Source organism: Vespula vulgaris, chromosome 2, assembly GCF_905475345.1.
Source record: "Vespula vulgaris chromosome 2, iyVesVulg1.1, whole genome shotgun sequence".
Taxonomy (NCBI): domain Eukaryota; kingdom Metazoa; phylum Arthropoda; class Insecta; order Hymenoptera; family Vespidae; genus Vespula; species Vespula vulgaris.
The window spans coordinates 1,174,570-1,197,069 of record NC_066587.1 but is presented as its reverse complement, the minus strand read 5'-3'; the positions used below and the strand labels follow the sequence as shown (position 1 = coordinate 1,197,069).

At 36.1% G+C, this 22,500-nt stretch overlaps 1 protein-coding gene across 4 annotated transcripts in view; it reads left to right on the top strand.

The window, feature by feature from the left end:
* LOC127061579 (protein tramtrack, beta isoform) overlaps positions 1-22,500 on the top strand; it is a 66,118-nt gene that overhangs the window by 1,938 nt on the left and 41,680 nt on the right. Inside the window, exons 1-3 of one of the 4 annotated variants that reach the window (XM_050988639.1) lie at positions 10,044-10,650; positions 20,390-21,659; positions 21,811-21,903. In XM_050988639.1, the coding sequence (XP_050844596.1) occupies positions 10,580-10,650; positions 20,390-21,659; positions 21,811-21,903 (1,434 nt within the window). In that variant the 5' untranslated portion in view covers positions 10,044-10,579. Of the gene's footprint in view, positions 1-10,043; positions 10,651-18,117; positions 20,258-20,389; positions 21,660-21,810; positions 21,904-22,500 lie in introns of those variants that run through there. The other 3 variants (XM_050988642.1, XM_050988641.1, XM_050988640.1) reach the window with 3 other exon arrangements.

Genomic DNA, 22,500 nt, shown 5'->3' with positions numbered 1-22,500 from the left:
ATCTATCTATTTATCTATCTATCTATCTATCTATCTATCTATCTATCTCTCTGTCTCTGTTTCTATCTCTATCTCTATCTCTGGCACGTCGCCTATGAAATATTTTTTTCCGCGTGGGTGCACCCGCGTTTTCTCAAAGCGTTTACGCGAATATATATCCGGCAACGTAGTCGTATATTCCTCGCCCTCGTAGACTTTTCTAACTTCTTTTTACCGAAAAGAAAATTTAACGAGAAATTTAACGTTAACGTTAGGAGGTATAATATCCACGTGAATATTGTCGGGCCTTGTGTTTCTCTCTTCGTTCGTTCGGCGATATATTTACTTCGTTTTCTCGTTTTTTTCTCTCTCTCTTTTCTTCCTTCCTTCCTTCCTTCCTTCCTGGCTAACTTCTTAGACGAAAGAAAGATTGAGAGAGAGAGAGAGAGAGAGAGAGAGAGAGAGAGAGAGAGAACGTCCGATGATCTCTTTCCTCTTGGCACGTCGCATCGACGTTTGTTTCCCCTCGACGGCCGATGGCCAGCCACGAGGAGCGTTTGCTCGGAGCGCGTTGCGCGATCCCGCGTCGGGAGACACGTGACGTGAGTGAAAAGTGCCTAACCGGGATGTTTCCGGTCGGTGCCAGACAAAAAGAGAGACAGAGACATAAAGAGAGACAGAGAAAAATAGTTAACATACGTACGTATATACATACAAATATATACATATATATATACATATATATATATATATATAGAGAGAGAGAGAGTGTCGAAAAATTTTAATTGAGAATAACTACGAAAAAGAGTTTAGAAAATATAAGAAACTAGGAATAAAAAAGAATAAAGGGAAAGAAATAGATAAAAAGAAGTATATATGTGTGTATAAATGTGTGTGTGAAAGAGAGAGAGATAGAGAGAGAATAATCGTGGCATCCTTGTCTCGCGATCGTCACGATCGAGCGCGGTAAATTAGAAACTCTACCGTAGAGATCTCTGCTACCGTAAGTACGTAGAGCGACACGCTCCGTCGGATTCGCGCCAATTTCCACGCGAAGAACCTTACCCGACGTCTTGCCCTTCCTCCTCCAAGAGGAGAAACACGAAGAGGATTAAAAGAGAAAAGGATAGAAAAGATCCGTGATCGTGCGTGACGCCTTCGTAAAAGTTCGTGTGTGTTTCGTACGTAGTGTTCTTCGTAGAGAGAGAACGACAGAAAGACAGAAAGAGAAAGAAAGAGAGATAGAGAGAGAGAGAGAGAGAGAGAGAGAGAGAGAGGGAGAGAGAGAGAGAGAAAGATATATAGATAAAGAAAAAAAATAAAAAGAGAGAGAGAGAAAGAGAGAGAGAGAGTGATACGCACAAGTGCACGTGCATACACGCACACGTGCTCTCTCTCGGAAAAGGAGGAGAAGGTGGTAGTGGTGGAGGAGAAGGAGGAGAAGGAGGAGGAGGAGGAGGAGGAGGAGGAGGAGTCGCAGGAGGAGGAGGAGGAGGAACTCTCGAGCTTCGGGTTAGAAAGGAGACACGCATGACACGCACGTATGCACGCACGTATGCACGTCGTGCTGTCACGATCACGAAGTGACGGTACGTACGTACGTACGTACGTATATATTTATATGTATATATACATATATAGATATAGATAGATAGATAGATAGATAGATAGATAGATAGATAGATGGATGGATGGATAGATGGATGGATGGATGGATGGATAGATACATACGTACGTAGATACGCGTAAATTAAAACTTGCAAATCTCTTCTCTCCGTCCTTCTGCCATCGTAACGGCATACGAGAAAGGTTAACCGAAAAGAAAGGGGATAGATTGATAGATAGATAGATAAACGTGACGAATAAGTTAGAATGACAAATTGGACGATGTTAGAAATATATTTTCAAAGAGATAGAGGGAATGAGAAATAAAGAAGTAGGGAAGAAAGAGAGAGATGACAAATTGAGCGATGCTAGAAATTATATATGAAATTTATTATAAGAAAGAGAGAGAGAGAGAGAGAGAGGGACAGGTGCAGAAGAGATTTCATAAGATCAAAAATGAGAGAGAGAGAGAGAGAGAGAGAGAGAGAGAGAGAGAAGTATTTAGTGCTACGATGTTTTAGCGGAAGCACGTAAAGACTGCATTCGAGGCAAACGACGTAGATTGATTTACGAATCTCGAGAGTAAGATAAAGAAAGAGAGAGAGAGAGAGAGAGAGAGAGGAGGAGGAGGAGGGGGAGGAAATAGCGGATGAAAGGTACCGGAGCATTAACGAACAAGGTGAAAGAAGGTAAGAAAGAGATAGCGATAGTCGACCTTCCATATAACGTAAGGATAACAACGAAAGAAATATACAAGGAAGAGAGTAAGAGAGACGGAGATAGAAAAGTAACTTGTAGTAATTCGTCGAGATTCCACCAAGAATCAGTATTATTTAAAGAAGAAAAACGAGAGAGACAGAGAGAGAGAGAGAGAGAAGAGGCGAGAGATAGTGCGTGTTCCGCGAGCCGTTCGCGACGAGACGAAAATATCTCACGTGCGTCGAGAGAGAGAGAGAGAGAGAGAAAGAGAGAGAGCGAGAGTAAACCTCGAAGATCTTTTGGAGGCCGACTACGACTACGACTACGACTACAACTACGACTACAACTACGATTACGACTACGACTACGACTACAACGGCGAAGGCGATGGCGGAGGTGGCAGCAACGACGACTACGACGACGAGAAAAGAGATAGAGAGAGAGGGAGAGAGAGAGAGAAAAGGAGGAAAGAAGGGAGAGGAAGTAAAGAGAGAGAGAGAGAGAGAGAAAGAAAGAGAGAAAGAGAGGGAGGTTGCTGGCGTGATTCGGTGAGAAGAAGCTTTTTGGTGAGCGAAAAAGGGTTTGCGTTTGAAAACGATTACGTTAATGTAAAATTGTTGAATCGGGGTGGGGGTAAAAATGTAAGGGGGTAGAAAAAAGTAGAAAAGGGAATAGAATTTCTTCTTACGTTTTATTTGATAAAAATAATAGTAATAGTAATAATAATAATAATAATAATAATAATAATGACGACGTCGAAGATAATGATGATGATAATGATATACTTATATAGATATAATTTTAAAAACATAGAATACGTGTCTATGTAGGTGCGTATAATAATTTTTGTTTTTATCTATCGTCGAATCGAGAACTCATATCGATCGTATCGTTCTATTTAATAACAATAATAACAATAATAATAATAATAGTAATAATAAGAATATACGTGCGTAGATATTATTTGAAAATATTTAAATACATATATACGTAGATCTAATAATTTTCTATTCTCTATCAAAAATCGAATGGTACTTGCGTTAATCGTTTTATCTCGTATTAATATCAAATAGGAAATCGAATAATAATAATAATAACAACGATAATAATATATAAATACGTACGGAGCACGTCTATGTGTACATATATACATATGGTAATATTCTTTTCCAATTGAAACTATATATTCACAATTTTTCAATCTCCCACGTAATAACGTTTACGATCTATAGAAAAATACAGAGAAGTTACTCTCTGTCTCTGTCACTTTTTTCTCCTTTTTTTCTTTTTCGCTTTTCTTGTAGATTCTTTTTCAAAGTCTCTCCTCTTGCTCACCCTTCAAAGTCTCTTTGACTTCGCATTAGTGCATAACTTTGCAATAATAAGCGATAAGAAGTAGACGCACGTGTCGTTGTTAAGAAACCGTAGGTCTAGCCGATAGTACAACGAAATTAGTCTCTATACGTTCTCCTTCTCTCTCTCTCTCTCTCTCTCTCTCCCTCTCTCTCTCGTTTAATACGGCCCTGCACACGCTAAACACTACTCGCGGACGTCGTTTGACGTTTCGTTGAAGGTCGCGTGCTCTAACTCTAACTCTATATCGGTGTGTTTTCCCTCTCCCTCTCTCCCACTTCCTCTCCCTCTCTCTCTCTCTCTATTTCACTTTACTCTTGTACAACTACGCGTATACGCACAAACGAACGCCCGTGAGCGTTTAACGATCGTTACGCGTTAAATCGCACGGCCCATTGTTTTCCGGGAAGTACCGACGATTTTCCAACCTCTCTCTCTCTCTCTCTCTCTCACACACACACACACACACACACACACAACAGATACATACACTCTCACATTCTGTTTCTGTATTTCTCTCTTCGTCTCGTCTTATTATCTCGATCACTCTCTTTCTCTCTCTCTTTCTCTCTATTTTCTCTCTATTTTCCTTAACAAACGAAAGAACACGGCATAAGAAGAAATTCGTAAGAAACTTGGAGCCCTCTTCAACCCTCTCGATTCGTTTCTTATTTCTGTTGAATTTATTTATTATTATATTATCCTTCCCAGCAATCCCAACGAGCGCGTTATTTGCTTTACGTATAAGATAATAGGATGAAAGAAAAGGGAAAAAACAGTATGGAGGAGAGAGTGAGAGAGGGAGAAAGAGACGGAAAGAGAGAAAGAGAAAGAGAAAGAAAGAGAGGAGAGAGTAAAGAGAAAGAGAGAGTACGTGGTATTTTGTACATTTTCTTGACTGATTAATACGCGAAGGCATTCTCTTAACGGCAGCAGAGGCGGCAGAGACGGAGGTCGTTAACACTGATAAATGGGCAGAAAGAGAAGCGAGAAGAGGTACGCGATTATCGGGTTTAAATATTCCGTTTAATAATTATATATATATATATATATGTGTGTATATATGTATATATAAATAAATGTATACGTACGTAAACGTAAATTCACATACGTTTGTGCAAACGTACGCGTTTCGTATGCGGAACAAGCAAAAATATATAAATACCGGTGGTAAGATAGGGGGTGTATCTAATCAAGATATACAATCGTCACGATAATATAACCAGGGGAGACAAAGGAGAAATAAGAAAAGAAAAGAAAAGAAAAGAAACGAAACGAAAAGAAGAGAAAAAATAAAAGTAAAAGAAAACGTACGTAGAACGTGGTCCTCGGCTCGTACTCGACTCTAGCCAGTAACGTTTTCAAAAATTTTTCTTCGGAATAATTCGGAGAAATAAGAGAAAGAGAACGGAAACACGTAACGGGAGGTAGAGAGAAATAAAGAAAGAAAGATAGAAGAAAAGGAAACTCGCCGGGTTAACGCGAGAAGATGATTGTAAGTCGTAAGATGATTGACGAAAGATATAAAAAAGAAAGAAAGGAAAGACGAAAGGAGAAGCAAAAGTAAGAGAGCAAAATGAGCGAGAAGAAAGAAATAATAAATGGTATAACGACAACAATAATTACAACAACAACAACAACAACAACAATAATAATAATAATAATAATGATAATGATAATGATAATGATAATAATAAATGCAGTAAAAAAAAAGGAATGAAAAATAACAAATAAAAAGAACGAGGCACGCACGAGGCCCGTTTACGCGTGCCTTCTCGCACGTTCTTACTTACGGTTTATCGATTTATAATCATAATCGTGAGAGATAAGACTCCAAAGAGTCGACTTTGCCATACGACGAGGCTATTAAGTCGATGTGTGTTCGAGAACGCGCGCGGGCGCGGGCACGGGCGCGAGTGCGCGCGCGCGCACTCGCTCCCGCGAAGCCTAAGTAAGTGTTCCTAATGAACGACGCGTCACGATTATGCGAACGACGATGAGCGCATGTTTTAACGCGCGTCAAACGATTGCGTACGTATGTAAGGACGTGCATACGTACTTATGTATATATACAGATATACGTATATAGACGTTTATGTATATATGTGTGTATGTATGTATAGGTACGTACATACAGATATATGTATGCATTCGTACGTATACACAATGTCATTCTCTCTTTCTCTCTCTCTCTCTCTCTCTCTCTCTCTCTCTCTCTCTCTCTCTCTCTCTCTCTCTTTTTCTCTTTTACTTCGTCTCTTACGATAGGCGATTGGATTAAACGAGCACTGTGTGGTTCTACTACTATGCTAGACAAATTTCACGTTAATCGTTCGATACAATGCATATATATATATATATATGTTTGTGTATGTGTACGTATATAGATATAGATATGTATATATATGTATGTATGTATGTATGTTTGTATACGTATGATCTATATACTATATATACGTACATAGTAGAGTAGGAATTGGCAATTGTGGTCCGCGAGAGAGTGAACAGTAACAACGGAACAATAATAATAAAAAAGGAAGGGAAGAAAAAATGAAAAATAAATAAATAATAATAATAATAATAATAATAATAATAACAATAATAATAGTAGTAGTAATAATAAAGAAAAGGAGAAAAGACACGATCCAACAAAAAAAAATAGATAAAAAGAAAGAAAGAGAGAGAGAGAGAGAGAGAGAAAATAGAGAAAAAAGAGAGAGAGAAGGAAAAAAATACGAAAGAAATATTTTCTCGTTACGCTTATTGACGATGGCATATGGAAAGTTGGGGGTGGGTGACAGGGGGATCGAAGGAGGGAGGGACGATCGAATGAAAAAGCTAAAAACGGATCGAAAAAATGGGAGTAACGGATACATCGCACGAGATAGAAAGAGAAAGAGAAAGAAAGAGAGAGAGAGATGGTAGACAGTTGAATCCGGGAAACGTTTTGATTGCGTGTGCGCCCTCCGAAAGTGATTTTAGATCGTCTCGAGTGGTTTTCCCGCGAAACTATGCCGGCAAATCGTTTTCAGAGAGAGAGATAGAGAGATAGAGAGATAGAGAGATAGAGAGAGATAGATAAAGATAGAAAGAGAAAGTAAAAGTGTGAGTAAGATAGAGATAGAACGTAATGATCGCAATATTCCACTCGGCGATTGGCCTCCCGTCAATTTTTGCTTTTATCTCTTCTCGTTTCTTCTTGTTCTTCTTTTTCTTTTTTTACTCTCTTCCTTTCTTTTCTTTTCGTTTTCTCTTTTTCCTTTTTTTCGTCATTTTCCCCTTCAACATTTCGTTTCTTCTCACCTTTATTTTTCCCATATTTGTTTTTACGCTTTTACCTTCACCCTTTCCTATCTCCTCCCCCTCCCTTTTTACAATCACCCACCCACCCACTCACCCACTCACCTATCTCGTCCCTTCTATCGCTGTCGTGTACCAAAATGTCATTTGAGAGAAAGGAAAGAGAAAAGGAAAAAAAAATTCGATTCTATTTTCTCTATCTCTGTTTTTCTCTCTTTCACTTCTCTCTCTCTCTCTCTCTCTCTCTCTCTCTCTCTTCTTTTCTTTCTCTTTTTTTCTCTTTTTATCCGTCTCTCTCTTTCTTTTACATCGACGGAAAACATTTGCGTGCACTGATGCACCACCCGTTGTATCCAGGGAATGGGGTCAAGCAAAAGTTCCCCTAGATCGGCCGAAAGTACCTATTAAATCACTATATACATACATACATATATATATATATATATACATATATTAAAAAAAAAATTGCCCTCTCTCTCTCTCTCTCTCTCTCTCTAATCCATATATCTATTTATCGATCCATTCATCTCTCTCGCGATTCTTAATCCTAATTTTATTCTTCTCTCTCTCTCTCTCTCTCTCTTTTTCGTACTTTCTTTCTACCCTTCTTTTTCTCAATCAAATTATTAAAAACCACAAAAGCCATTCCAATCCGTAAATAGTACATATACGAACTATACTATACTATTGGTCCACCCTATGCATACATACATGTGTTTATACATGTACGTATGGATCTACCATATGTAGAATAGGAAGAGAAACGTACAGATCGTGGTTGGAATCGATACGTTTCATTAAATTCTGAATGAGAATATATATACATATATATATACATACATATATATATATATATATATATATATATATATATATATAGATACGTTTAAAACGCGCGAAACGATTCGAAAAGAGTTCTCTCGTTTAATTAGACACGCGAAACTTTTTCATTAGGAAAAAAAGGCGAGCGCTCTGAGGAGGGGCTTATGGCGGGGGGAAGGAGTAAGGGGTGGGAGCGAGGAGGAGGATAAAGAGGGTGGGGGTGAATAGGGGAGGACAGGGAGGGGGGACTGATCGTTCGTCACGGCCTCGGCTGCGATTTTATCGGCACGGATACTCGTTCGGCCGCAGCGACTAGACGACTACGACGACTACGACGACGGTGCGTGCGTACGCGCGCGAAAAACATTTTTTTTTTTACAGCTTCTTTCTCTTTCTCTCTTTTTTTGTTTTTCTCTCTTTCTATTTCTATATGTATATATATATAGATATATATAGAGAGAGAGAGAGAAAGAAAGAGACAGATATACGGACCGTTTATTTCGAAAGTAACCATTTTTGTAAAAAGTGAGATGTCATAATTTCTGATTAATTTAGCGTGATTAATTAAGTTTTTATTTATAACTAGTTTTAATTTGTAATATCATAAAAAGCGTCCACTCGTTCGATTTGAAACGATGAAAGAAATCGCGTAGCGATCGATCAATCTTTAATTTTCTCGAAACGAAAATTAAGTGATCTTGCATCGCTTTTACAATAAACGGTCCATATATGTATATATATATATATATATATATATATATATATATATATATTTGCAAACTCGATTTTTTAATTTTATAAATAGTATCCTTTCGCAAAGTATACAAACGAAAGAAAGGATAATAGTATCGAGAAAAAAAAACGTCAAAAGAAAAAGGACAAGAGATGAGTAGCTTAAGTAGATATCGAAATGAATAGACACGGATAGATAAACATAGATAAAGAAAGAGAGAAAAAAGAAGAGGGTGGGACAGTGGGCTAGAGGATGGAAATTATTCGTGTTTGTTCTTTGTGTTCAAGAGTGTTGAGAAAAGAATAATAAGATTAATAAAAATACAAAGGGAATAAAAGAGAGAAGGCAAGGATAAAAAGATAACGGGAGAAAGGAAAAGAAGAAAGAAAAAGAAATTGAAAGGTAACCAATTCGTTCGTTCTTCTTCGATCATTCTTTAACGAATGCAGCACGATATTAATTTGTATGCAACGACGATATCTCGCAGTGATATCGACGTGTAGAAACGTTCTATTAAAATAATTTGTAATAAACGGATCAACGTTATTGAATATTTCCTAATCATATATTTTTCAATGACAATTCGAAAGGGAATGGTTCGAACATTATCTATATATTTATTCATTGATTTAATTATACGCTATTAACAATTGAGTAAAATGTAAAAAGAAAAATAAATTTCATATAATATTTCTTTTTATAAGCGAAACGTAAGCCATCTATTCGTCTTGACGCTTTACATATTTCCTTTCTTTCTTTTTTTCTGTTTTTCTTTTTTTTTCTTTTTTGAGTTACTATTTATCGCGACATTTTTAAACATTTTGTTTTTAATATTTTAAATAAACGTTATCGGTATTTACAACAAAATATCGATACGCGTGATATAACCGAGGATAATCCCGACGAATACCTCGATGCATAATTATTATTTACCGATCAAAATGTTCATGAACCATCTATATATTTTAGGAAATATATATATATATATATGTATCTTTAATTGATTGATAAATAGAAAATAAATAGAAACGTTTCTCTTTTTCGTTTCTTTGCTTTTTTATTTTTATCGAAAATACTACATGTGCTTGCGTGTATTTTTTACACCGTTACTTTTCTAATCTCTTTAATAATCGTTTGAATTGAATTTTCGCTTTTCCATAATTTTATTTATTTTTCTTCTTTTTTGTTTTGTTCTTATCTTCCTCAAATACATGCATAGATAAAATGTATATGTAATAAGTTTGAACAAAAAAATAATTCATCCTTGATAATCGTACATACAATGACATAGCCGTAGTCCCACTTCTATCGACGCTTATAATCTTTATCACATTAATTTTTATCACAAATTTTTCTCCCAAAAGATATATACACGTTCTTGTTTTTTTCAAAATATATCACTTTCTAAAAAATATTACTTTCAAAATATCAAGCAGTATATACATATTTCTTTTTCTTTTCGATTCTTATATATATATTTTTTAACTTCTAAGATACGTACTACTACGTATACACTCGGAACGCAAAAAAAAAAAAAAAAGAAAAAAAAAAATGGGAAAAAAAGAAATATATAATAATTTTCCTCTCGCCTCGTTATCATCAATGACTTACAATTAGTCGTAGTAACATTACCACACTGACGCGTTAAATGTCGTAGAATAATTTTTAATCGCAAATTTTTCTTTCAAAACACACATCGCGCTCGCACGCACGTATGTTTTTCTTTTTAAATTTTTATCTCCTTTAATAAACAAGATACATGCGTGTAAGTGCTGGACGATAGAAAGAGAGAAAAAAGAAAGAAAAAAAGAAGAGGAAAAACAAAAAGAAGAAAGAAAGAAAGAAAGAAAGAAAAAAAGAAAGAAAGAAAGAAAATAAATAATTTTTCTCTCGTCGCGTTATCGTCGTCGTCGTCGTCGTCGTCGTCGTCGTCGTCGTCGTCGTCGTCACCGTCGTCATCATCGTCGTCATAGTCGTCGTTCTCTTCGTCGTTCTCTTCGTCGTTATCGTTGTAGTCGTCGTTTTAACGTAACTACATCTCTACCGTTAGGCACTCTTTTTCACCGGGCGATAAACACCAACGCGTTCATGTTCGCGTTCCGGCGCGAGCGGCCGAAAGGAAGCCGTCGCAAAAAGCTCGCCTCGGGGATTAGTCATCGGTAAGCGAGCACAGCCTGAGCTTTTTCGCGATTTCTCTGTAGTAGTGGTGTAGTATTGGTAGTAGTATTACTAGTATTGTAGTAGTTGTGACCGTCGCCTTGCTTGATTTATGACGAGTCATGGTTATTTTCCCCTTGCTTGTGCATTCTCTCTTTCTTTCTCTCTCTCTCTCTCTCTCTGTCTTTTTCTCTCTGATGTTGAAACGTCAAGTAGAAAATCTAGTCGAGAGAGAGAGAGAGAGAGAGAGAGAGAGAAAGAGAGAGAGGTCGTTACCACCGTTTAACAACGACTAAATGAAACCACGTTATCGAATGAACTTACCAAAACGAAATTCTCTTGCCCATTTTTTTAATATCTTTTTTATTGTTATTAATGGAAAAGAATTTTTTAGATTTTGTATGATCTACTTCTGCTTAATAGAGAGAGAGAGAGAGAGAGAGAGAGAGAGAGAGAGTACAAGAGATATAACATAATCCTGACTCATTCGTTCATCTTCATCGCCAACGACGATTATGATATTTGCTATCGAGTTAGAACCTGCATTATTATGACATCATCGGTTTTAATGACAAGGGGCTTGCTTCCTCGAGGGTTGCATCGACTAGAATAGTACTAGGACGTATATACATGTAATAGTATACAATCTATAAATAGGATCGAGAAAGAGAAAGAGCCAGAGAGAGAAAGAGAGAGAGAGAGAGAGAGAAAGAGATAGAGAAAGAAAGAAAGATATTTCAACCTCAGATAAATTATTTCAAATCTATATTTTTCGTTATGAAAAATATCCGCCTACTGTTACTTTTTATCCAATGTTATTCGTTCGATAATACCTCTCTCTCTCTCTCTCTCTCTTTATATATATATATATATATAAAATACTATATATATATATAAATATATAGAAGACACGCATATTACGTGTGACGCATTATCCGCATAAATTAGACCGCGAATACAATTTTCTCTTTATCATCGAATGGCCAGTCCCAAAGCGGCTATCGTTAATTTGCCGAGATCCGTGTTACATGGTAGAGCAACAAAGCGTAAATTATTATTAATATGATTAAAATTGAATGGTGATGTTGTGGTACGGATTGCCACGGGCGAATGATTTTGCCATCCCCCTATAATGGGTCCCGTTATTACAATCGTTTCTCTGTCACGCGTTATAATTATTATTTCTTTGACGATGATAATAATCGTCGCCGGTCGAGAACGATATATCCAACGAACTATCTATATCAAAACCAAAACGATTTCATGTAAATTTCATTCGGTATGGAGACCCTTTCGAATTAGCACGCTATGATTATTCGTTATGAAATCGATTAGAATGACATTTTCTATTTATTTTCCACGAGATCGTCGGTGGTGAAAATCATCGATCATTGCGATACTTCCATTTCTATTTCATTTCGATCCCTCTTTTCTCTTTCTATTTTATTTAATATTTCTTTTTTTTTTTTCTTCTTTACTTATTTTTTATCGAAAAGAAAGAAACGTGGGAAATCAAGTATGAAAGTTAATGCACGCTATAGTCGAGAATAGTAACCTTGTGGAGCTTTTTTAACACTCTTCTCGAGCGATCTTTTTCATTTTGATTTTTATCTATGTATATGTATATATATATATATCTTTTTTCTTTTTTTTTTCCTTTTTTCAATGCCTATCACGATCAATAATATCTCCAAAAAGAGAAACCACGTGAATAGGAGGAGAAGAATTATAATTGGCATGAGATTACTCGTTCACCGATTAAAAAAGAAAAATTCTGTATATGTACCTGGGAGATAGTCGAAAATCAATTTATCGCCGCGCAGAAAATTTTTTCCTCGATAGATCTCTTTCGCCTCGATTTTTATTATTTCCCTTTTTCCTTTCTTCTTTCATAATAATCTTAAAAATAAAAACATCGTTGATAGATTCGTGAATGGGACTCGATAAGAAATCGACTTATCCTTCTTTTTATCTCTTCTCATTTCGATATTTATTTATTTATCTTTTTTCTATAGAGACATATATATCACCAATATACGTCTTTTTCTTCTCTCTTTCTGTTTTTTTTTTTTTTTTCTTCAATTCTCAACGATACTAGGTAAGATTTCGAAGAGTAGAAACGTCGAACGGGTAAACTGTAACGAAGCTATACAAAGTTACGACGAGGTCTCCCGCGCCCTGCTAACTTTGAAATACCTCTACTAGTACTCGGGTAAAAGTTTAAAGAGCTTTCGTAGTATGTACATACGTATGTATGTCTCCATTGTACGTTTGTGTGCAAAAGAGTATAGATTCATATATGTATATATATATAAATATATATATATATATATATAGAAATACCATATATATACATATGTATATATATGTATATGTATATGCAAGTACGTAAAGCCGAACACACGTCTTTTCTCAAGAGTAACTGAGGAACTCTAACATGAGAGGAGGCGTCGCGAGATGCGTTTCCAACACGTACCTACTTAAATCATTCCGTTTAAATGTTGGCACGTTGCAGAGTGCCGACGATGGTCAGGACACGTTTCTCGTCCTAACACCACGTTTTGTTCGATCACGAGAAACGTATTTGCATTTTCACACAGCTGCGTCTGTCCTCGCTTTCCACATTCGCGAAAATTCGACTTTATTAATAGGAACGTCTTTTACACAAAATACATACATATATATGTGTGTGTATGTGTGTGCGTGTGTGTGTGTTTCTATCTTTCTCTCTATCTCTATCTCTATTTCCATCTATAATTTTATATACATATATATATATATATATATATATATATATTAATGTAATTAATATATGTTATTAATCATTATTACAAGAAGAAAAGATTTGGACGTATCATCTTCTAGATTTAATTCAACATTTATAGACGATACTTTGTCGGCGAACAAGAAAATCACGATTACGAGCAACGTAATCGTTAAGTTTTATGCGTTTCTTTTTATTCTCTTCCTCTTTCTTTTTTCTTCTTTTGATTTTAATTTTCTCTTTCCTTTTCTTTTTCACCGTCGTTACCCAACGTTTTTATTATCCACGTAATTGCGATGGTTTGTGTATGTACATATATATATATATATATATATATATATATATATATATATATATATATATCTCGATGAATCGATTATATACTTACTTAACCGTAACGTAACGCATTCGTTTAATCATTCGAAGAATAATTCCAACTTCGTTCGGTGAACGTTTTTGAAGATAAGTATAAAAAGCAAAAAAGAAAAAGAAATGAATAAAAAAAAAAAGAAGAAGAAAAAACAAAAAAAGACAGAGACAGACAGAGAGAAGGAAAGAAACAAAAATGCGAAAAGAGGAAAGGAAGGGTGGAAAGAAGGAAAGAAGGAAGGAGCAAAGGGGGTAGAAAAGAGGAAGGGAAAAAATACTAGAAGAAAAGAAAAGGAAAGAAAAGGAAAAAAGAAAAAACAAATCTCGCCAGATGAACGAGGTAACTCAGCCGAAGAGAACGGTGCTGAAAGATTTATGGAGAAATAAGCTCTCTCTCTCTCTCTCTCTCTCTCTCTCTCTCTCTCTCTCTCTCTCTCTCTGTTTCTCTCTCTCTCTCTCTTTCTCTCTCTGGAATCACGAGTATGTACGCGCGCGTGCGCTCGTGAAAGAAAAAAAAAAGAAAAAAAAAAACCAGGAAAAAAATAAAAAAGGAAGAAAGAGGAGGGTAAAAAAAAATAGAGTGAAAAAAAGAAAAAAATAGAAAGAGAGAGAGAGAAGAAGAAAAAAGAAGTCTGCTCCAATTGAAATCGAGCAACTTCTTTTCACGGTAGGGGTAACAGGTGTCAGCGCGCTACGTAAGCTCTATACGTTACTATTATTCGAAAAATACATATTTAAAATATTTTTTCCGCGGTTACGTTACCATATCCGTTCATCCACCAAACGTACACATAGGTATACATAAACATAGATAAAATACATAAGCAAAATACATAGATACGTTGTACATATGTAGATGTATATGTAGACGCGGCTCGTTAAAAAGTTTTCTCTTTCAATTTGAAAACAAACATTTTTTTGGATACTCTCTTCCGTTAAATTGATATCTCGTAAATCACACGCACAAACACGGACGTAAAGAAAAAGAGAAAGATATGTGTGTGTGTGTGTGTGTGTATAAATGCGCGCGAGCTTATAGAACGAGCCAAAAGTCTTTAGTTGGGTCCAAAAGTTCTTAGATCGTTCGAAAAATTAAAATTATTCTTATTAGAGATAAGATTATAGAGAGCTTAGGCTAATTTTGATTGTTCTTTTTTCTTTTCTTTTTCTTTTTGTTTCTTTCTTTTCCTTTCTTCTTTATCCTTAAAGATCAGAAAAGATTAATATACGTATGTACGTCCCGAAGTTTTTTAATAAAACTGCGAAATCTATATTGAAGAAAGAGAAGGTTTCTAATATGATTAATTTATTTTTATAATCATCTACAGAAACTTTTGGCCCGCTCTCGGTAGATACGTAGATACATACATATATATATATATATATATATATATATATATATATATAATATGTATATATACGTAAGTATGATAAAATGCGTATGAAATTTTCAAATCATTCGGCTGATCGTTAATTAAGAGGCACTCGAGTTGATTACCATCGAGAGTTATTATGAAAGTACGTATAATAATGATATTATCTTCTTTTAGAAAAAAAAAAAAGAAAACAAAAAACAAAAAAAACAAAAAAGAAGAAAAAGAAAAAAAAATATTGGAAAACGTGAATGTGCGTGTGAAAAAGAGAGAGTGATATATATATATACATATACACACACATATGTATATATATACATATCTATATATCCATATATATATATATATATATATATATAGAGAGAGAGAGAGAGAGAGAGAGAGAGAGAGAGAGAGATTAAGCTCGTTCATAAGTCATTTATTTCAAAGCCTCTTAAACGTGCATCGATGTGAAAATCCTCGTTGAAGAGAGCATATCGCGTTATTTATAACCGAAACGAAGCGTCCTCTCTCACGAGCACCGGACCGCCGCGCCATATTAACTTTTTTTTTTCTTTTTTATTATTCTTTTTTCTTTTTATTTCTTCCTTTTTTTTCCCCTACCCCAGCTCTAATGAACTTTTATCGTTATTTTTGAATAGAATAAAAAAAAAGAGAACACTTAATTTTTCCACGATTTCGTATATGAACAAATAAATAGACGATCTCGAATATATGAGACCTATATAGGTATAATACGTATGTACGTACGTACATAGAATATTTACTTATTTACGTATTTATGCGCGTGTGTGTTAGATAAATATCTATATACTGAAATATCTACATCTCGCATAATGATAGAGTGAAAAAAACAAAATTGAATTCTTCTTTCTTTTATTTTTTTTTCTTTTATTTCATTTTATTTTTTCTTCAGAAATATATAGAAACAATATGGCGGAACGTTTATAACATTACGAATCTAATAACGTTCGGAAAAGCTTGTAAAATGTATTTTCCTCGATTCATTTTATTTCATCGAATCTCAAATCGAGATAATATTCGCGTTGTTATTTTTCTAACGATTTTAAACAAATTAGTTTGTAACACTTTAAATGGCCATTCCTAAATATTTATATATATATATATATATATACATATTTAATGAAATATTAATTCGAAAAAATTTGAACGTTTGAATTAAAATATAAAAAAAAGGAAAAAGTAGAAAGATGGAAAGATAAAAGGAAATAGAGAAAAAGAGAGAGAGAAACAGATAGAGATCGATACGTATAATTAAAAAGAAAAATTCTAATAGGATCGACTAGATTTTCCATCGATAATACAACGAGATAAATTGAACGTTAACGTTTAACGAACTTCTTTTACTTGATCGTTGTTGTGGTAATAGCTTTATAGCTGTACCATCTTTCGTACACGGATACGTTATACATGTACTTATTTACATGCATTCGAGAGCAAATAGAAAGAGAGAGAAAGAAAGAGATAGATAGATAGATAGATAGATAGATAGATAGAAAAAGAGAGAGAGAGAGAAAGAGAGAGATAGAGAATTTCGCAAGAAGTACAACACTTAACTCGTTCCTCCCCCGCACTCCTATCTTCTTTTTCTTCTTCTTCTTCTTCTTCTTCTTGTCCTTTTTCTTCTTATTACTTTCCATCTCTCCGTCTCTCTCTTTCTTTCTGTCTGTCTGTATCTCCGTATCTATGTATCTATATATCTATCTTCTTCAAACATCTTTAGCTGCTACGAATTAAACCGATATCTTGTACGTATCGTATTAGATGCCAAACGTAACTCTCGTGTTCCACGTGTTCGTATACATGTGACATAGTCATTATCGAAAAAGAAAATAATTGCGATACTCGTCAATTCTTTATTTACATCGATCTATGTTGTGTGATGGTTTAAGAGTATTAAAAAAAAATTTTATATATATGAAATTATATATAATAAATTTATATGTATAGGAAATTTAATGGATATCATATATCTGATTGTTAGAAAAATATATTTATTAATAAATAACGTATATTATTAATATGTATATATTAATTATTTATTAATATATATTAATGATCATACATACATACATATATATATAAAACTTTGGATAGATTTCGTATAACAATTATAAAATATCATTTTTATAACAGATAAGTACAATACTAATAAAATAATAATATCATCGTTCATATATAATTGAAATCTTTCTTAAACAAAATAATTAACTCTCGGAATAATAAACGTTCCAATTTGTCGTTAATTTTTCATCATATGAAAAAAAAAAAAAAAAATACTTTGAACGATGATCTACATAATTTCTTTTATCTTTTCTTTCTTTTCTTTTTTTTTTTGTTTTTAACGCGGAAGTATTTTATTCTCTTTCTCTCTCTCTCTCTCTCTCTCTCTCTCTCTCTCTTTCTCTCTCTCTATCTATCTGTCTCTTTCTCTGTCTCTTTCTATCAGTTAAACGCTCACACATCTCGTGTCGTGGTGCGACCGCGAAAATTCGGAACGAGATGCCGTACATTCTAATTATATCTACACCAGTCGCAAACTTGCATCGGCCTGTCCTTACCCTTCGTCGTTGTCGTCGTCATACGCGTAAATATAAATTAGAAAGCTCAAACGACTTTCGTCCGATCGTCGCATTAACAATTTTTCTTTTCTTTTTATATTTTTTATTTATACGTTCTTTTTTTTTACCTTCAACAGAGAAAAAAGAAATTAAAGAGAGAGAGAGAGAGAGAGAGAGAGAGAGAGAGAGAGAGAGAGAGAGAGATCAACGATCTCAAAACTTACCGATAACTACAACGTAAATAAAACTCAGTATCAAATATAAATCTTCTTCTCGTTGATTCGACGATTAATAATTCTCGTAAAACGATTAAATCGAACGAAACTCATCGATTATTTCTACTTTCTATTTCTTTCTTTTTTTTTTTCGTTATCTTCGAACAATAATTCGCTCGTCCGAATCGAAAAGAGAAAAAAGAAGAAAAAAGGAAAGAAAAGAAGAAAAGGAAGAAAATTTCGAATCACTAAGTGTTTCTTACTAATCTTTTTTATGCATTTCTTTTTTTGTTGTTTTTAACACACTTTTTATTTTTTGTTTTCTGTTTTTTGTTTAACACAAGGTGAAAGATGTTCGGGCGAAAAAGCTCGTAGCTACTGAATGTATCTTTCTCTCTCTCACTCTCTCTCTCTCTCTCTCTCTCTCTCTCTCTCTCTCTCTCTCTCTGGGCTGTCTCTTTCGTAACGCGTCGTGAGTTTAACACACATGCGTGCCAGCCATCCTAAACGGATTGACCCAAAGAAAACCTCTGAAATGACACAAATAACGGAGAATACGTGGTACGCGTCGTTCCGGGCTTATGTAACTACGAAGGATTAACACTATCGTGAAAACGTGTTAGCAGTTAGAGGGGTGGGAGAAAAGAAAAAAAGAAAAAAGGAATAAAAAAAAAAAGAAAAGAAAAAGATTTGATAAGGATGAAAAAGTAAAATTAAAAAAAAATATAACGAGATAAAAGAAAAGAAGGAAGGAGAGGAAGATGCCCCTTCGTTCTTACTAAAATCTTTGCGAGAGTGTAAAAAGGGTTGCCTATATGATAGGCGTTGTCTATTTTCGCAACGTTAGAACGAACGAACGAACGAACTTATTTACTTAGTTACTTACTTACTTACTTACATACTTACTTACTTATTTACTTAGTTACTTACTCGGCTTACCAACATATAACTTGAAAATGTGATGCGTTCGATTACGCAAGCGTTCGATCGTAATAATTCGCTCGTAACTCGTGCGATCGATAAAGAATTATCGATATAGAATTTAACCCAACGAAAGACTATATAATAATTATAACAACACCGACAACAACAATAACAACAATAATAATGATAATACTAACAATATATCGAATGAATAATCTATATAATTACATAAGTGGATATATAATTATTATGAACAGATGATCGGCTGAAGAAGATATTAACAATCTGTATTATCTTATAGATAGATCACAATCTCTCCCATTTCTTTCGGTTTAACTTTTATTCGGTCAATCGGTCGGTTCTTTCCTGCTATTAAAAAGTTACATATTGCGATTAGAAAACAGTAACAAAAGGACTTGCAAAGTCCTTATGTACTCATCGTGAAGTTAATAATCGAAAAAGAGAAAGAGAGAGAAGAAACGATAAAAAATAAAACGAGAGAGGAGAAATAAGAGCAGAGCTATCGTCACGCTTGATCGTGCCTCACTTTCGAAAGTTTTTAACGATAATTTTATAATATACTTTATACACACACACACACACACACACACACACATATACAAACGTATACGCATACACACGTACACAGAAAGACATATATTTATATATATATATATATATGTATATATTTATTGCAACGACGCGGCTGGCTTCGCAGAGCAGAGCAGCAGCAACGACAACAGGAACGTAGCGCGAAAGGTATCACGCGAGTATTGCGCAGTGGTACATAGACACGCCATCGAGCGAATAGATCCGCGAATATGTCACGCGAATAAACGTTACCCCACGAGCACTGAAACATAATTACGTGTATGCGTGTTACTTGGCTAAGCGCACATGTCCCCGACACGTGCGTGCACCGCGTTCACGCATTAGGCACAGCAATAAATACGCTCGAACAGGAAGGAATAATAAAAGATAAGCTCGCATCGTCGGCTGATATCGCCCGTACATCTCCACGTGTAGTTGACGTAGAGCTGCGCGCGCAACAAACAGAAAGAGATAGAGATAGATATAGAAAGAGATATATATGTGTGTGTGTGTGTGTGTATGTGTATATATATATATACATATATGTGCATAGATAGTATTAACTCTCTTTCTCTTTCTCTCTCTCTCTCTCTCTCTCTCTCTTTTGCATTTAGAAGCAGTCGGATAAACCGTAGAGCGCCGTTGCGATTATCGATGTTTCGCGTTTGTTGTGGATAGGCGAAAAGAGGAAATGTGTGTCGATTCGAGACTAGCGAGAAACGGAGTACTGTTTATTGGCCGATCGTTCCTTTCGTTTAAGAAAGGGAGAAAAAAGAAAAGCGTAGACTTAGGTAACCGAGGGATGGAATAGAAGGAAAAGAGGAAAAGAAAAAGGAGAGAAAAGGGAAAAGAATTGATATTGACCGTGAGGTTTAAAAGCGAAAGTTGATTTCTTTATATATATATATATATATATTATATAGCAGGGTCGCGGGGTGCAGTTCAGACATGGGAAGTGAGCATTACTGCCTGAGGTGGAACAATCATCAGAGCAACTTGCTGGGTGTGTTCAGTCAACTGCTGGAGTCGGAGTCGCTGGTGGACGTGACACTGGCGTGCACGGAGGGACCATCGATACGCGCCCACAAGGTAGTCCTCTCCGCGTGCTCCAGCTACTTCCAGGCCCTGTTCCTCGACCATCCGAACCGTCACCCCATCGTCATCCTAAAGGACGTACGTTTCGCCGAGTTACGTACCCTCGTCGACTTCATGTATAAGGGCGAGGTAAACGTCGAGTACTGCCAGCTCTCGGCGCTTCTCAAGACAGCGGAGAGCCTCAAGGTGAAAGGTCTAGCGGACATGACGAACATCAACGCTGCCGTAGCTTCGCGAGAGGATCAACAGACGCAACAGGCCCAACAGCAACAACAGCAACAACAGCAGCAACAGCAACAGCAACAACAGCAACAGCAGCAGCAGCAACAACAACAACAATCGCAACAACAAAATCAACAGGCTCAACAGCAACAACCGCAACAACAGCCGCACGATAGAAGCACGGAGTGTTTGCAACGGGAATCCTCGCGAGAGCAACACCATAGGGAACGCGAAAGTATAAAGGATAATAGCAGTAGCGTTGGCAAGTCGAACGACAGGGAGAGAACCGAGGGAAACGTTTCAGGCGTCGCGACGGCGGCCTCGGCCGGCGCGACGACGTCCAGTCAAGGCACGAAAGATTCTGCCGATCAACAACAGCATCAGCAGCAGCAACAACAGCAACAACAGCAACAACAACAACAACAGCAGCAGCAGCAACAGCAGCAGCAACAACCGCAACAGCAGCAACAGCAACAGCTGCAACCGCAAACGCAACAGCAGCAACAGCAGCAGCAACAACAGCAACAACAATCGAGCCATCCGCAGCAAGGTACGACGAGCGATTCGGGCGAGGCCGTCGACATGACGGATTGTCCGGGCTCCCCAACGGGCCCAGGTAGTCCCTGTCCCGGTCCATTGGCTCTCGATCGACCGAGAAGGGATTCCGAGGATGCTGCCAGCCTCGAAGAAACTAGAGGATCTCTCAGTCCGATTTCGGTACACAGTGGTCCCTCCGACATGAGCCTGAGCAATAACACCGCCGGTACACCTGGTGTCTTACCTTTGAACTTACCGCAGAGTCGACTTCCGTCCCCGCACAGTACCGAACCACTCGCAGGGCCATCAGGCCTACCTCCTGTTCAACAAGTTCCCCTTGTAAGTATTCCATTCTTTCGATACTCGATACCTTTCCCTTAACGCTACATCCCCCGCAACGTCCCAACCTTCACCGCATTATTTCCGCCAAATCGCTACCACTCCTCTTCATTATTTTCTATATAAACATCGACGATAATGCCATTTCCAGTCGTTGAAAAAGGAAATGGACTGGGAAAGATCGACCGAGGAACGGAGCGTCACCAGTGAAATATCCACGGACTACAGACTCCCGCCAGATCCGGTGAGTCCTTCTTCGTTTCTATTTCTCTTTTTTTTTTCAAACTACTTTTTCTTCTCCCACTTGATACCTTACATACGTACATGTATTTATAAATATGTGTAGATATATATATATATGTATGTATGTATGTACGTATCTCGATGTACAGGTCGATTATCGAGGGATTGTCAAAAAAGAAATCTTTTTAATAGCTTTCATCGCGGTTTTAGAAACTAATCGGAATGATTACGTTACGATCGGCTTTGTAAGAAAATTTTTGACTCTCCTTTAAAATCATCTTGTACAGATTGCGATTTGTCGACTACTTTTTATTATTCTCGTGTCTCTTTGCTCTGCATTTATATATACATCTCTCTACATATATATATATATATATATGCACAAATATATATATATGTGTGTATATATATATTACATTACATATATATATTATTATTATACTTATTTGCGTATCGATAAACGTCGAACGCTGGTACTACGATCGTCGACGGACACGCGAGATCGTTTCGATCGTAAACCTTCGATCCATTCAAATATCGTCTGACGTTCATTGAAAATGAATGAAAACATAAATAAATAAATGAATAAGTAAATAAA